The 17,280-nt window shown below is 46.1% G+C and overlaps 3 protein-coding genes across 4 annotated transcripts in view; 1 reads left to right on the forward strand and 2 right to left on the reverse strand.

Moving 5' to 3' along the window:
• Positions 1-4,854, reverse strand: part of syngr1b (synaptogyrin 1b) — a 14,175-nt gene extending 9,321 nt beyond the window's left edge. Inside the window, exon 1 of one of the 2 annotated variants that reach the window (XM_027014243.3) lies at positions 4,457-4,848. In XM_027014243.3, coding sequence (XP_026870044.1) covers positions 4,457-4,555 — 99 coding nt within the window. In that variant the 5' untranslated portion in view covers positions 4,556-4,848. Of the gene's footprint in view, positions 1-4,456 lie in introns of both variants that reach the window. The other variant, XM_027014248.3, reaches the window with a different exon arrangement.
• A 586-nt stretch (positions 4,855-5,440) lies between these two features.
• Positions 5,441-9,500, forward strand: ift27 (intraflagellar transport 27 homolog (Chlamydomonas)). Its single transcript, XM_035528418.2, has 7 exons — positions 5,441-5,628; positions 5,840-5,919; positions 7,545-7,604; positions 7,918-7,977; positions 8,416-8,533; positions 9,071-9,180; positions 9,301-9,500. The coding sequence occupies exons 1-7, from the start codon at positions 5,595-5,597 to the stop codon at positions 9,397-9,399; spliced, it is 561 nt and encodes a 186-aa protein (XP_035384311.1). The 5' UTR covers positions 5,441-5,594; the 3' UTR covers positions 9,400-9,500.
• Positions 9,501-13,348: 3,848 nt separating this feature from the next.
• Positions 13,349-17,280, reverse strand: part of cacng2b (calcium channel, voltage-dependent, gamma subunit 2b) — a 35,596-nt gene continuing 31,664 nt past the window's right edge. Inside the window, exons 3-4 of the mRNA XM_027014803.3 lie at positions 15,939-16,079; positions 13,349-14,334 (exon numbers count right to left, since the gene is read on the reverse strand). Coding sequence (XP_026870604.2) covers positions 13,766-14,334; positions 15,939-16,079 — 710 coding nt within the window. The 3' untranslated portion in view covers positions 13,349-13,765. The remainder of the gene's footprint in view (positions 14,335-15,938; positions 16,080-17,280) is intronic.

Genomic DNA, 17,280 nt, shown 5'->3' on the forward strand with positions numbered 1-17,280 from the left:
GCATGCACGTGCGCGTGTGTATGTGTTTCCTGCAGGCAGCCGACTTGTGTCCTGGTTCTAGTTGTCTGCGCCTAATTGATACCAGACGCCGGCCAGCATTCCACTTCCAGGGCGAAATGCTCTGATACAATCAGGCATTTGGCACTGTAGCGTTCCTCTTCCACAGCTGGGAATGAGAGACGGTAAATGTGCCTGAGAACCACCGGCTCCTGACTGCTGTAGCTTAGGCAGTGAAGACTCCCCGACAATCCCGGGCTGTGATGCTTGGAGGGCTTTGCTCGTCTTTTGAGAATCTTCAAAATCACTTGGGTTGGAGCAATCATAAATCATTGTGTCATACAAAATGCCAGGAAAAAGACAAGAAATCTTGTCAGAGATATGAGTCCTAGTGAGGACTGCATGACTACATCTAAACTAGTGACAGTTCTCTGGCTCTGAGGAACAGATGATGGACTCTCTGTGTCTCTCTGTCTCTCCCTCTCTCTCTCTGTGTCTCTCTCCCTCTCTCTGTGTCTCTCCCTCGCTCTCTCTCCCTCTCTGTCTCTCCCTCTGTGTCTCTCCCTCTCTTGCTCTCTCTCTCTGTCTCTCCTCCTCTCTGTCTGTCCCTCTCTCTCTCTGTCTCTCCCTCTGTGTCTCTCCCTGTCTTGCTCTCTCTCTGTCTCTCCGTCTCTCCCTCTCTCTCTGTGTCTCTCCCTCTCTCTCCCTCTCTGTCTCTCCCTCTGTGTCTCTCCCTCGCTCTCCCTCCCTCTCTGTCTCTCCCTCTCTGTCTGTGTCCCCACCTAAGCACTGGGTGAGTATCGAACCTACTGCAGTCCCCACATTACACTACTAGTAAACAACACACACACACACACACACACACACACACACACACACACACACACACACACACACACACACACACACACACACACACACACACACACACACACACACACACACACACACACACACACACACAAACAAACACAAACAAAAACACACAAACACACAGGGCACACACACACAATGCTGTGACAGTGTGTGCTGACAGGAACAACACCTTATGTTCAAATAAACAGCGGTAATGAATTACAGAAACTAACTGTTTATTTGTTTAGGGCTGAGGCCTTCCCAATATATTCATTATAAATCATTATAATTGTATTGCAACTCTGATATCAAAAAAGACCCTTAAAAAAGCCATCTGCTGTGAGCCACCTGAACAATCACAGACATTCCAGATAGGTATCCTGACCAATCACAGATATTCCAGATGAGTATTCTGACCAATCACAGATGTTCGACATGAGTACCCTGTATAGTGTTCTGTAGGTGTGTTTGATGAACCACTGCCTTGACATGATTCAACAAACATGAGTAATTCTCATCAAAATAGTGCAATCTATTTTATAATCATGTTATTTCAGCCTTTGGTGTTTTGATTACATTAAGTTTTGCTAGTATTTTAAAGTTGGTCTCCCACTCACAAGTAAACTGTCTAAAAGGTCAATGTATATATATATATATGAAATACTGCTACCATTCCAGTTTATTACACTTAAAAACACATATGCAAAACAAAATAAAAAATCCTTTAATTTTCTTTTAATAAGAACATGAAATACCAGAAAACTCTTCTCTGATGAGAAGTGTGTTTGATTTATTGTTGTTGCTTCATTGTTAGTTTAGCAATAGGCACAAACACCTTCCTGTCTTAAACCGTGTCCTGCCAAAATGATGTCATATACTGCCTTAAGACTGGCTGCATCGAGTCCTGGTCAGGGTCTTAAAACGTGAGAGACAGGTCAATGCCGCACAGTGAAGTATCACTCCTGGACATTGCGTCTGTTAATTCTTGACTGGTCCAATTTCATGGCAATCTGTTACGGAGGGGAGAGTGGCAAAGAGGTTGAGAGTAACAGAGAAAATGGGAAAAGATGTGCAAGAGAGAGAGAGAGAGAGAGAAAGAGAGAGAGAGAGAGAGAGAGAGAGAGAGAGAGAGAGAGAGAGAGGAAAAAAGAAAAGAAACATGGAAATGCTAAAACTCAAGTGAACAGAGAATCCCCCCCCCGCTAAATCCTTTTCAAAAGAAACCTCAAAATATAGACATGCCAGCCTAACATATTCTATTTACGCAGAACATGACTTCTGAATATTAGAAGACCTTAGTATTTTTTAGGCCTTTTGATTTTTTAAACTACTTGCTCCTGCAGTACATGTCAAATTTTTGTGAAAGTCTGCACAATGAAATCAACAAAACCAAAAATTAAAAAAACTTGGCTTAGGTTTTTATCTAAGGCCTTATAATCATGCAAATTCCGGGTCAAATCCCAGGATTTTCCTGGAGGCTGAGCTGTCCCAGCATCTCCAAGGAGCGCCCCGCCGTGGCCTGCTGTGAAATGAAATGCACCGATCACTATTGATTTGCCATCAAGGTATCAGGGACGCAAGCCTCGAACAATACCGAATAAGGACCCCAGCTGTGGTTCCAATTACACGTCCAGCCAGGGCTCTCTGCATTTGGGAGCTGAAGGTTTGGATACTTCTTTGGGAAACGCCCCAGCAATAATAGCAATGATGCTACGACCACTACTTACAGGAATATAGCGGGAATATGAAATGTTCTCCGGGTTTCTCCCAGGGGTTTGCAGGGTCCAGGACAAGCCAGACCTTACAGAGACCACATGTCTGGCAGAACACCATGCACTTGACAGACAGTGCTTGTGAGTTATTGTTACATCGAGATGTACAGTAAAGTGGCTGCTTTCATGTGAGATATTGGATCAATTTGCTTGGAGATTTTGCTTAGAGTATGATAATAAACAACCCAGTTTAACCCAGAGCTCCTTTTCCATTATTTTCAATTAATAGAAAACTCACTGACAGCTTTAGTACTGAGAACCTCACTGACAGCTTTAGTACAGAGAACCTCACTGATAGCTTAACCTCACTGATAGCTTTAGTACTGAGAACCTCATCGACACTTTTAGTGCTGGGAACCTCACCAATAGCTTAACCTCACTGACAGCTTAACCTCACTGATAGCTTTAGTACTGGGAACCTCACTGATAGCTTAACCTCACTGATAGCTTTAGTACTGGGAACCTCACTGATAGCTTTAGTACTGGGAACCTCACTGATAGCTTTAGTACTGGGAACTTCACTGATAGCTTTAGTCCTGGGAACCTCACTGATAGCTTTAGTACTGGGAACCTCACTGATAGCTTTAGTCCTGGGAACCTCACTGATATCTTTAGTACTGGGAACCTCACTGATAGCTTTAGTACTGGGAACATCACTGACAGCTTTAGTACTGGGAACCTCACTGATATCTTTAGTACTGGGAACCTCACTGATATCTTTAGTACTGGGAACCTCACTGATAGCTTTAGTCCTGGGAACCTCACTGATAGCTTTAGTCCTGGGAACCTCACTGATATCTTTAGTACTGGGAACCTCACTAGTGCTCCGCAGCTTCTGGACAGTCCATTGGAGTCCAAAAACCCAGAGAAATGTTCATAATTGGAAACTTATAGTTTAGGTCATATGTGCATGCAAAATATATTCAGAACGTTCTGAATAACAGTATTGTCACACTTGAGGACTGCATCCTGCTTTTGGCATGGATGTCACTAAAGGAACAGATTTATGGAAATCCAAATCTTATATCCTTAGGTACAGCTTCACAATTTTGCATATTCTTATGATTAGACCCTTTTAGTAAGTAGCAAACAGAAACGTAAAGACATGCACAGAGGCACTAACCTAGATCTGGCCTTACTTGTTGAAGCTTCTCTCCATGAACTGTATTACTGCGGTAGGTACAGCCTCAAGCAAGTCTGTGCATGTGCATGTGTTGTTTTATTAGTTGGTTACATGCAATGTCCTTAGCTGAATGTCATCATGACCAGAGAACTTCCAGTCCTTTCAAATGCATGTACGACCATTTTCTATCGGTCTCTCACTCACAAAAGCACATAATGTCTATTGCTTTATTAAATTAATTATATAATAAAATAATTTGAAATAGGTCTTGGTTATCTCAGATTTTATCCAATCTAAAATAATCTCAGTGATTACAAAAAGAATCTCATTAATATCGCCATACGAACGTAGTTTTAATAACTGACGTTTTTTTTTCTCTTAGGGCTGGTTCAGCACTGCCATATAATGAATTCTGCGAAACTGAACTCTGAAACATAGTATTTCTACTCGTTAAACGAGCAGACGGACGATATGATAATGGCTAGAGAACGGTGGCTTACTGTGAACTTGGCTGCTCTCACGCCCACCACCGTCACGCCAGCTGTCGTATTACATCCTACCCTGAGCATCAAAACAACGTTGCATCGGAGAGCAAAATGCGATCGCAATCGGTGCTGAACACGGGAGCATATACACGTCGTTAACGCCAACGTACGCATTTTCCAAGGCGCAGTCACATGCAGAACAAAACGACGCTGGGGGTACTTACCCAGGACACCATGCGGAGGATGGTGTGCGGCTGTTGGAAGAAGGTGAAGGGGTCGAAGGCTCCGCCAGCCTTCCCTGCGCCGTATGCCATGCCCTCCATCTTCTGATCCTTGTCTGTCTGTCTGTCTGTCTGTCTGTCTGTCTGTCTGTCTGTCTGTCTGTCTGTCTTTCTCCTCCGTCTGCGTTCGCGAGAGACGCTCCTCCGGGTACCACAGGCGCGCGCTGAAATGGCCCCGCTGGCGCCGATTGCGTGACACTTCGGGAAAGGACCGCGCTGTCCCCGCTCTCCTCTCGAGCTTTAACCTCTCGTCGGTGCCTCTCGCGTTCCTTCGTGCCACTTCTACGGCGGAGGCAGAAACGGGGTGCACGGGCGCTCGAGACAGGCTGTCGAGTCGGCAACCCGGCGATGCGCTGCGCTCGTACGCATGAGCGCGCGTTGTCAGGCGCGTTCCCGTTCAAAATTGTTGCGCGCTTTGAAATGCTGTTGACTCCGTTATTTAACTATAGTTGACTTGAAGCCTACATAGGTTTATAGAAACATGATTACATTTAAATTTTGATCCTACACTAGGTGATTAGTTAACCTAAATGCATGTCCCTACCGGGCAGAACGATTGCATATAATCCCTTATTGGCATGCCTGAAAATTCACTGAATTTAACCAGTTATTCAATTCTTAAAATTATCAACTCCAACGACAATTCCTTTAAGAAAAAAAAACAAACCAAAATGATAGCTCACAGTTACTGGGATACAGAGCAAACTATGTTGAAATATAATTAACATGTCCAATAAGTGTGATGATTGATTTCGGCACTGTGCGACATCAGACGTCTGGGCCGTTACGCCCTCTAGTGGTTAAGATGTGTCAACTGCAAGGCACAGCTGACGTACTTGGCATTGCGTCACATCCTCCACCAATTTAATTGGAGAAGCGACGTTCTTATTTCTGTAGCTGGACCAATGAGAGTGCTCTAGTTCAGTTACTAAGCAACGCATCGCGGAAGGAAGACATCTCCGTGCACAGTGAGACGTAACAAGCTAGCTGTTTTAGCTAAGCCCAGCTAGCAAACCAAAAACGCAGAACCTAACTGGGAGGATCGGATCAGAATTCTGTTCTTTTTAGTCAGGTTTGGGCCATGGTGAAGTTACGAGCCAGATGTATTCTTGTAGGTAAGAACATTTCGATCATGCAGCTAGCACTACTAGCTGGTTAGCTAACGACGCACGCAGTAAACCTAACTACATTCATCAACAGCACCAATATTGTCTCTCTCTCTCTCTCTCTCTCTCTCTCTCTCTCTCTCTCTCTCTCTCTGTGTGTGTGTGTGTGTGTGTGTGTGTGTGTGTGTGTGTGTGTGCGCGCGCGCGCGCACGCACGCAGGAGCTGCAGCAGTAGGGAAGAGTGCTCTGTCTCAGATGTTCCGCAGTGACGGCGCCCACTTTCAGAAGAACTATGATATGGTGAGAACAATTACGTGGAGCCACATTCCAACAGACCCCTTTTACTGATGTAAATAATTCCATTATTGGTCAATCACAAGGTACAACGTCTTATTTGATCATTAAGATGACTTTTTTCATAGTAGTTGCTCTTTGAGCTGTCCTGTTGATTGTGCAGTGAGGTTGGTTGGTACAGATACCATAAAGATAATCTCAGTTACCACAAGATGCACCTGACTACTGAAAATATGGGGAAACCTGTTCAAACCGTGTGGGTAAAGGTAGAATGCGTAAAAGGTAGAATGAACCAAAACCTCTAATTGGTGTCTTATTGATCACCCTGCATCACCATTAAGGAAATCTGTTGTTAAAAGTATCTGGTGACTCTGCATACAGATTATGTGCAGGAATATACATAAATTATATATCAACCCAAAGGTATTTCTAGTCAAGTATTTCCATGTTTTACACTCTTAATTCCACAGTAGTCTAAGCACTGTGAGCTGCTCTTAAAGATGGAAGTTTATCTTCATCCTCAAAGGGACTGCTTAATAAATCCTTGGTGCAGTTGTGTCCGAGGCTAAAATTAATCTCAGAGACAGGCGTGGTTTCCTCGCGTATCTTCCGTCCAGCCTGTGTTGGTGGATGCAGTGGCGTGCATGTCTGTGAGACCTGCCCTTTGTGGCTGGATAAAGTTAATTGGTTTGATTTAAATGGACATGAATCGAATGGAACACAGAGGCGAGAGACCCGGAGAGGCTGCGTGTGCCTTTGCCACTCTGCCTGTGTCAGCACGCTGAACAGCTACAGGCGACAGGAACGTCAATAATTTATACAACCACTGCAGTAATTGGGCTCAGCACATGTGTGTGTGTGGGTGTTTGTAGAGAGATCTGCAGGCATACAATACTAGTGTGCCCAACCTGACAAGTATTTCAGTCTACCTGTCATGACAGAAAATGAAGGATGGGAGTGTATATATGTGTGACGGGTGTACCGGAGATCACTAAAGAACGTCACATTTGATTGGCGGACGGTGGCGTGCGGGCCGGCTGCCAAAGGGCACGGCCAAAATGATGACATTCATGTAAAATGTCAGTGGACTTGTTAGTGAAACTGTATGCACGACCCTGCCCAAGTAACGAGCTTTCACTGGCATCCAGGGGTAGGTGAGTGTGTGGGGCGTTACATCAGCACCTAACCGCCAGCCTGCCAGCCATTACGCTCTCCCACAATCGCCCTCTCTCCCTCGCCCGTGGAATTGTTGGCTGAACAGGAGTCTGGCGTACTTGCACAGGAACTAATAAGAAACCTAATGGGCTTGTCCTGTGGAAGCAGATCAGTTGTTTTAAAGCACATATCTTCATGGATTGAGAAAGCTATTTTAAAACAGAATAAAGAAATACAACATAGATGTCCTAAGATTTTCAGAAGAATCTCAAAACTTTTAGTCTTGGCAGTCAAAAAATGAGACGTGATGTGATGCTGATGTTAGATGGTGACAGTCGCACCTGTTGGACATTAATACAGGAAATTGCTTCGAAGCACTATAACAAATTTCAAAACAAAGACGGGGCTGTTAGTCATTTTAGCTTTAGGTCACACTGACCAACTTGTGTGAGTATTGATGTGTGTTTGTACTGTAGACTGCTGGTGTGGAGCTGCTGATGAAGTCAGTGAACATTCCAGGGACCAGCGACACTGTGGTGAGCGCAGACACGCCCTTCCCTCACTCATGCACTCTCTCACACTCACTCACTGATGCGCACACATATTCATTCGCTCGTGCACACGTTCCCGTGGGTACTCAGTCATTCACTCATTCATACATGCACTCACTTACTCTTTCAATCCTTCTCATGCACAAATACCCAGACATTCACTCACTCACTTATACCAGTGTACAGTGAAGTACTCACTCGCTCAGGAATCTAATGACGTGCTGTGTGTGTGTGTGTGTGTGTGTGTGTGTGTGTGTGTGTGTGTGTGTGTGTGTGTGTGTGTGTGAGACTATTTCAGGAGCTGTACATTTTTGACTCCGCAGGACGAGAGACCTTTGTGGAGGCCTGCAAGAAAATGGCAAGACATTTTTCACACAGAATTCTATATAGGAGCGATATGCCATTGCCTAGTTCCAGAGTGTGATGGACCTGAAGCTGTGATGTGGTTCAGTGGACCCACTGTCGAGCGCATATTCATGTTTCCTTTGCTCCAGCATGCCTGACTGAACTCAGGAAAGGGTTGGTAATTAACTGTGGTGAATAACAGGGAAAACGCCAAATTGCATAGGGCAATGGGTCCCTAGGAAGAGTTGCACAAGAACTACTAATTTAAAATCCATCTAAAACGCTAGAGTCTAGGGAGGGAAGACTGTAGTGTAGTCATTTTCTCTGCAATAATGAATTCCCTAGACCTGTTAGTTAGTTACTTCCAGAACTCTATCGGTTTAATTGAGCGTCAGTGTGGAATTGCTGAACATGTGTGTCTGTGTGTATTTTTTGGGGGGTTGTATTATAGTGGGGACAGCCGTCGCTGGTGTGTGTGGTCTTCGACATCAGCAGCCAGGCCTCCTTCAGTAGCTGCAGTCACTGGCTAGAGAGAGTCAGAGCCCAGGCTAATGGACTGCAGCTACCGGGTGAGACACACACACACACACACACACACACACACAAAAACCCCACTTTCTCTCTCTCTCTCTCTCTCTCTCTCTCTCTCTTTCTCTTTTATATACTGTAATGCAGTTCTGAGTTCCAGGTAAGAATGTGATGCACTGTGTAGTGCTGTGTGTAGTGCTGAAGGTCTTTAGGATCAGCCATTGTGGGTCCTGCCTTTCATTCTGATGCATTTCAGTCCCTTTGTTTTAACTTGGTAGAATTATGACTGCTGTAACACATAAGGTAATAATACCCTGGATATGGGCTAAACTGGTGGAGAAAAATAGACAATTTCAAAATTTTGTAAAATAAATGGTGGTTGGTACTTGTTAGACCTGAAGATCTGCTTCCCTACAAAATCTAGATCAGATCTTAAATCTAAAAGATCTTATGCTGATAAACAAGACCTTCGGTGGATCACCTGAGCATCGGAGACGGCTGTGTTTGAACTGTGTGGAGCAGTAGATCTCCAGGATTGGAGTGTGTGCCACCAATCTAACCGGAGTGTGTGTGTACAGGAGTGATCGTGGGGAACAAGTCAGACCTGTCAGTGAGGAGGGAGGTGGATTCGACTGAGGCAGAGGAGTGGGCCCGGAGCCAGGGTCTGGAGTACCACGAGACGTCCGTTGTGAGTGACTCCTGGCCCAACTTGCATTACTGCCTTGTCCCTTTACACCATTACACTAAACCTGTTTGGGTTTTACAGTGTGCACATAGTAATATTTGCCTGTTTTTGTGTGTGTGGCAGAAGGAGATGGTGAACTGTGATGCTCCCTTCCTGAGTTTAGCACAAGCCTTCTACACCATGTACCAGGACCGCAGGCAGCTGGTCCAGGCCCTCAGTTAACAGTCCACAGCGATTTGCCGCTTGTTGTACTTAATTAGACCTGCTGCTATGTTACCACACATCACTATATACGAATACAAATTAAACATTTTGTACTTTTCTGTATTGTGCTGCTGTTTGGATTTTAAAAACACGCTTTCAAATTAATTCCCCCCTTCTTTGTTGCTATGCCAAGGCCCCCCACAGACACTCTTGCCAACTTCAGTGACCCCTGAGAGCGCCCCGATAAATTTCCCGATGTTCTGTTGCTATGCGGCGGGGATGGGGGTGGAGAGGGGGTGTGGTTTGTGGAGGCTGGCCGTAACCACGCCCCTCCTCTGGAACCCTGCTCTGAACGTAAGCGGCTCATTGCACTCCATCACACGGGCTGCTCCTGGACGTCTCGGGCGCTCTCCTGCCCCTGCGACGGCTCGGTGCTCAGATACTGACGGTGCTGAGGACTGACGCGTGCGCAGGACTGATGTGGGCGCTGCCTTCCCCAGGGTCATGCCGACATACGCTCGCTGAAGCGAGTTACACGAGGGAGCGAATGTCGCGAAACGCTCACAGAGTTAAAGCTGATGTCCTTGATGTGTGTGTGTGTGTGTGTGTGTGTGTGTGTGTGTGTGGGCACACAGAGCACATCTATGGCAGCAGAATCTAATTTTCACACACCGTATTAATGCTGCCCTCTCCCTAGTGGGAAGCGTCAGGATTATAAGGCCCATCAAACATTCAGACCCAAGCAATCTAAAATAGATTCCCACCATATTAACCAGACGGAGAACCACTGTGATTTTAATTTTGCAGTAATGTGGCAGGCTATTCAATGTGTATTAATTTTTCCTTTGAGTGTAAATTAAATATAACAAGACTGATAAAAGAGTTGTTATTAAATCTACGCATTCATCAACCCTCCTATCTTCATGAAAGACCTGGTTTTAACGCCCCAGACGATGAACCACTCTTGTTGATTCATTAGCAGAACAGACCTTCAAAAGGTAGTGATGGGTAAATTATCTTGTAATATTGAATTGGTGCTGTTTACAAAAGCTCTGAACTGGACTAAATTCAACCCTAATATCATAACTCAAAACAAAAATGTACTGAACTGTGAAATGAACTTTTCTAATTGGTTTTTGATTTTTCTTTCTATCAGGTTTTCTGCATGTATTTGTGCTCCTCTTCCCTTTGCGTTTTGTGTGTGTGTGTGTGTGTGTGTGTGTGTGTGTGTGTGTGTGTGTGTGTGTGTGTGTGTGTGTGTGATAGCTCCATGCTGTGCTGTAGTGGTGTATTGTAGCGGCAGCCAAGAGCCCTGCTGCGGCGGAGTAGTGTGTGTGTGTGTGTGGCATTTCTGGGCTGGGTCTGGCCCACTGTAGCCTGATACAGCCAACTTTAGCACATTCACTCACACTCACAGATGCATGAACTTACGAAGACTGACCACACACACACACGCACACACACACAAAGACAATTAATGCTTGGTGTGAGGTGAGGACCTCCCTGTGCCTATATCACCAGGCTCTGCTCACCTGTGATCAGGCATGGACCAAACTGAGAGTCCCCACTGCAGGGGTGGAACCAACCTGTGTGTGTAAATGTGTGCGCTTGTATGAAGACATAAACGAAGACCTAACCGCCTTGTTCTCTTTTAAAGACGACGCATCGTGTGACCTGTGTGAGGCGTCCTGCACGTGGGTGCTGAAGCCGGGACGGTGACCGCTAAACGGCATGCTGGTCGCTCACTGCAACACGTCTCCTCCTCCTCCTCCTCGTTCTTGTTCTTGGAGAGCATGTACTGCAGCATTGGTGCGCTATTACAAGACCATTAGTATTCTGCACCTGCCCTCCTTCTCGCATCTCTCTCACACACACGCACATAACAGAAAATTCAATGGTCCTAGAGCATGCAGTGCTCATATTGGCCACCAGAGGGGGCAACAGCTTTCCCGTAATCGACTAAAAAGGCCTAGAGCGTGTCAATTCCGCTGGCCTGGAGCGTGTGGTAATCCATAGTTCGTTCTGTCTTTCTGATGCCGTATGCCTCTTCGTTATCGCTGACTTCACGCCGGATGGCTTTAGTTGTTTTGTTTGTTTGCCTTAATGCCGTTGCTCTTACGTTAACCCAGACTAGAATTAGCATGCTGGGAAAAGGTAACCAGTTGCCAGACCCCTGCAGTGGCTCAGTACAGTATGACAACTAAAGGCTCAGCAGTAATAAGTGAGCATGGAGTCTTCCGGGAGCACGCACGTCGGGGGCCGATGTGTAGTGCTGACCCATGGTGCCTCCCTGCGCTGCTCTCTGGACCTGGCTCAGGACGTCACCGGCTACCGGGCAATGTCACCGAAAGGTTACTGGGGAAGTAAATGTTTCACGGTGAGGGGACTTTGTTTGCACTGCATGTTTCTTAACATATTAAACCAAAGATATCTCTGCGATAAGAGGCCTCGGGTCTCTGAGAAGCCACATGTCAGAAGCCTGGAATGTCCTCGTCTTCTAACGGGAAAACTATTCATATCCGTTGATGTTTTTGTTTGCAGCCTACCAGATACAGTGACTGAAGGTTTTCTCATTTTACACTTTGCATTTAGCCCTGTTTGATATGCTAGACCACAGGGAAGCAGGCAGAGTCTGAGTGCACCATCCCCTCTCTACCTCTCTATCTCTTTCTCTCTTCCCCTCCATCACTCTATCCTTCTTACCCTCTTTCTCTCAATATCTCTTCTAACTCTCTCCCTTTATATCTATATTCCTCTGTCTCTTTCTCTCTCTCTCTCTCTCCCTCCCTCCCCTGTTGTGTGGATCAAAGCTCCTGATATGTCTCCCTGCAGGGCAGTATGATCACCCAGGAGGGCACACGACACACACACACACACACACACACATACACACACACACAGTGTCTAAGTCCCTTAAAGCACACTTGGTAAATTTTTTACCAAATAGTTACTGACACCAGACAAGCTGTAACATCAATATTTACAGTCCTGAAATTCATCTTTCTTTCTCTGTTTCTTCTAAAGACATATCAAGAATTCTGATATTAAACAAAGCAAACTCCTAGCCAATTCACGTCCAGTGCCCGTAAACCACAGCCAATCAGGACAACTCTGTCAGACTTGCTCAGTGCGACTGATGTAGCCCACAGCCAATCAGGACGACTGTGTCAAACGTCCTCAGTGAAGCTTTACATCCTGCATGTCCACCTCAAAAGTTACACTGACAATTCAAAAAAAGTTTCATGTAAAAAAGTTCTCAAAGTAGAGTTAGGCAGAGCTCATTGACTGAAAAAAGAGTTAAATAGTATAAATACATAGTGTTGTTATGTTATTAAACCTGTATATAAGATACTGATTGTCACATTTCTAAAAAAATAACTGTCCTATGGTACCAGTGCTTATTTTTGATATATCTGAGTGAAAATGTTTCAGAGAGATTTTAATGTTATAGAGGCCTGATCTCTAAATCAGGCAGGCTGCATGAACAAGGCTTCAGAAATAGCTCTGCAAGTCCTCCATTTGTGGTGCGTGCTGTGGATGTTTACAGACACACTGCTCCTCCCTGTACGACCTCTTCAGTCCTCTGCTGAGCCACAATAAAAGCCTTTTCCCTACTTCTTTTGATTCCATGACGACTTTATTGACTTTTGATTTGTTTTGCATTTTTAAGTCTTTTTTTTTTCCTTCTCTTTGCGTCAGGGAAGTCTATCTGTGGTTTATTAACATATATATTTATATATTCATATATAATTAATACATATATTAACTTAGTTGTGGGGCGTGGGTTGGTCTTTTTTGCCCTGGGTACACCACGGCCACAACGCTTCACAGTATTAATGCGCAAAAGGATGAGATGGATACATACAGGAAGTAAAGATAGAGGTGGGCGGGGCGGGGAGGGGGGGGCGGCGACCTCTGTCGCCCTGGAGACCGAGAAGAGAGTCGAAAAAATAGAAACCTTTTAAAACTCACAATGTTCATCGACCACGGTGTCCTCTTCCTCGCTCCCTGTGCCCCTGTGCCTTTTTCTCCCCGTTGTTACTCCTCTACACTTCGTTAGAAACACGGTTTAGAACTCGTTAAATTACGTTAGATGGGAAAATCATGCATTTTCTTTACCTCTTTTTTTTTTGGACATTTTTCATTTTTCACTTTTTCACTTTTTTTCAACATGGAAACTCATCGTATAATCATCATTGTTGTAAATATCTCACAACTCAGAGAGCTCTTATGTACTGGTTCCTCAGTTCCCTTTCTTTCACTTTGTTTCTCTTTTCTTTCACTCACGCACTCGTTCATTCTCTCCCTCTCTCTCTCTCTCTCGCGCGCGCGCGGCCACGTTCAGTCAGTTCCCCCTCCCTGCCACTAGGGGTCTCCACGGAGCTCATACGGGCGTGGTGCGGCGGTTGGCGGCGTTGCCGTGCGAGTCCTTCGTGTCCTTCGGGATGCAGTTGTGCACCTGCAGGAAGTTATGGTCCCTCTCCGAGTTGTAGGTGGCCGTGGGTGTGCCGTGCGAGGTCTTCAGCGTGTCCCCGCCACGGCCCAGGGTGTACATGGAGATATCGGTAGACGGCAGCGCCCCAAAGCCTTTCAGCCCCACCGGCGAGGCGTCGCGCGACTGTGACGGATCCGTCGAGCGGCTTGAGGAGCGCGAGCGGCGCCGGTACCTGTACCGGTAGCTGGGGATGCGTGTGATGGCTGAGCCCTGCAGGTAGTCGGCGTTGCCCGTAGCGATGCCCCGGCCGGACCTCACCCCGGCCACCCGCAGCTCGCGGTGGCGGTCGATGAACATGTGCACGGCGAGGACACCCACCATCTCAGCCATGATGAAGGACAGGGCGCCGAAGTAGAAGCTCCACCCGTAGGAGTAGCTGTTCTTCTTGGAGTCGCTCTTGGAGGGGTCGCCAGCATTTGCTGATATGTACACAATCATGCCGATAATGTTGCTTAAGCCTAGAGAGAAAGAGAGAGAGAGAGTAGCAAATAATAGAGTGGTTCAGGTTACAAATGAACAGGATCAGCTAAATGGGTCATGCTAACAACCTGCTAACAAATGCTAACCATGCATTTATGTAGCACCAACCCACTAAATATCCTATAAACATTAGGCATTGGTCTACAGCGAGGAGAAAACGTCAGAAAAGGGGCCCCTCCCTGCAGTGGGTTACTGCAGACACACAGCATAGCCAGCAGATGGACAGAGGGGCCAGTAGTTTGGTTTTGGTTTTGGAGACAATGGTTACACGGCGGGAGTCTAAGAAGTGTTTCCAGAACAATTCCAGTAAAAATCGTTTGCAGGTGGTTCTTAGAGTGAATAAGTCTCTAAATCGCCTTCAGCTCTCCACCGAAGCCTTTATCTGGGCAGTAGATGGTTCAGCCTTTAATCATGGCAACAACCAGAGAATTACAGGTTTGATCCCACATGGATCCTGCAGGAGACAAGATCTTTGACCAGGCAGCTGCCCTGGTGTCTTCGAATGAGATACTGAAGCCCAAACTGCAACGCAGATGTGACTCTTGTCTCCACATCCTGCCCCGACCCAACCTTTAAGGGAGCAGAATACAACTGAACTTTGGAGTGTTTATATTTTGGGATGTGAGATGTCAATCTTCTCTGTGGTGAAGAGGACAGTCCTAAGCCTAAAGCTTCACCCTGAGGATTTTCCTGTTCAGCTAAATCCTTAGCAGAAGCCTGAAGTTTCAAGAGCCCCAGATGGACTGTTAAAAGGGAAGGCACGCCCATTTTCACCAGTCACTGCACAGACACTCCCATTTTCACCAGTCACCCCATGGATTTTCATGAGACAGCTTTGGGCGTTGTGAGTGAACTGACCTTATTAAGTCTAAATTAAGTCCAGCCCATTTATACCCATGAATAAGCCACAGAACACAGAATCGTAAAATGTTTGACTGCCTGAACGCGATTTGCCCCTTTCAATCCACCAATGCGTGGACTGAATTACAAACATTTACTTGTACAGTATGTTTACCACGTCATGTTTTGAATTGTAGTGTGAAATGGTTCCAGCAGGTAACACAACATTTCTGAAGCCGTGGCGGTGGATAGCAAGAGAAAAGTGTGTCAGGGGTCTGTTTTTTTTTCAAGGCTGAATCCCAGGAGGAGTATCTCAGACGAGGGGGTTGGGGGGAGCGCGGATCAACAGACTTGTGCTTCTGACAGTCTGTGTGTAGATCACGTGGCTAAGTGAAGTCCCGTGAGTGTGTGTTCGTTAACATTCCAAAGCCTCCTGCCCTACTGAGAGGCTGCATGTGGGAAGCACTAGGCCAGAACGGACTCGATCGGAGCATGCCGGCTTTCCAACTGTTCCAGGTGCACTCGTGGCAAATGGTGAGCGGGGCCCTCGCTGCTGGACATGTCTGGGTGTGTTCGGCATAACCAAAGAAGGGCTGTGTCTGACGTTCCAAAGCGAGACGAAACATCAGGACACAGAAGCTGAAGCGAAATGTGCAGGTCTTGGCAACACCGAGCTGGGTACAGCTTGGCTATCGGCACCATCGGACCTCGCTCACACGCACGTGCGCGCGCTCGTGCTTACCTGCGGACACGAAGAATATGCCTGAACTGAGGATGATGTTGTGACGTGACTTGTAGAACTCGCTGGCAGCGATGCACAGGCCTCCCATGAAGAGTAGAATCACACTGAGGATGGGGAATATACTGGAGGCCCTCACCGCTCCTGCACACACACACACACACACACACACACACACACACACAAAAACACACGCACAGGCTGCTTATGCACCGTCTGGCCCTCCTTACCCATGCTGCACTGCTTCTCTCTCCTCCTCCTGCTGGTTAACAAGCTCAGGTTCGCTTTCATCCCACGTCTGTGGAACATTTCACCTGCCTGCCTCACTACCGCGCATACAGATAAACACACACCCCAACACACATGCAGGCAGGTACACACGCGCGTGCCCGCACTCACACACACACACACACACACACACACACACACACGCGCGCACACACTCCTCAGCAGTTTTTGTGACTTCTAAAGTGCTGACAACAAAGTGGACACAAACTTCTGAGAGCACTCCCCTCATTCTCTCTCTCTTCTTTTTCTGAGTCTCTCCCTCTCTCTCTCCCTCTCTCTCTCCCTCTCTCTCCTCCCTAACTCCCCAGTTTCGCCAGATGCGATGGTCCTCGTTCGTGCCCTCTAAAAAAAAACTCCCTGCTATCTGATTACAGAATCTCCGCGTGTCACTTTGGGCCTGTATCTCCCTGACGTCTCTCTCCTTCGGCGAAGACGCAGTCTTTCTCTATTAGCCCCATAGTCTTCATCTCCTGGGTCTGTCCGTGCAGCGTTCCTATGCCTGAAACTGCACTCAGTAGGCCAGCCTTCTGCTTCTGTCCCTGTTTGTTTCTCTCTCACTTCAGTTCAGTACTGGCGTGACCTTTTCAGTACTTTTCAGTTTTCCCAAAGCTGCACTAAAACAACACAAATGATCCTTTGCAATTTTAAGGAAATTAAGAAGTACTATAATTTAATACTAATTAACAATAAAAAAAAACTAATTAGAATAAAAGAATTCTTGGTCAAGATGACAAAAAGTAAAGAAGTGAAAAGAAAATAAATAATAACAATAATTAGAAAAGAAATAGATAAATACATGACGGTGTTTACAAACAGTGCAGCCCAGTTTGTGTATGTCTGTGTTTGTTCTGTTGGGTGTTTACAGTGCAGCCCAGTTTGTGTACGTCTGTTCATTTTATTGGGGTGTTTACAGTGTAGCCCAGTTTGTGTATGTCTGTGTTTGTTTTGCTGGGTATTTACAAACAGTGTAGCCCAGTTTGTGCATGGCTGTGTTTGCTTTGTTGGGTGTTTACAAACAGTGTAGCCCAGGTAGTGCATGGCTGTGTTTGCTTTGTTG

The sequence above is a fragment of the Electrophorus electricus genome, chromosome 3, assembly GCF_041902795.1.
Source record: "Electrophorus electricus isolate QZ-2024a chromosome 3, ASM4190279v1, whole genome shotgun sequence".
Taxonomy (NCBI): domain Eukaryota; kingdom Metazoa; phylum Chordata; class Actinopteri; order Gymnotiformes; family Gymnotidae; genus Electrophorus; species Electrophorus electricus.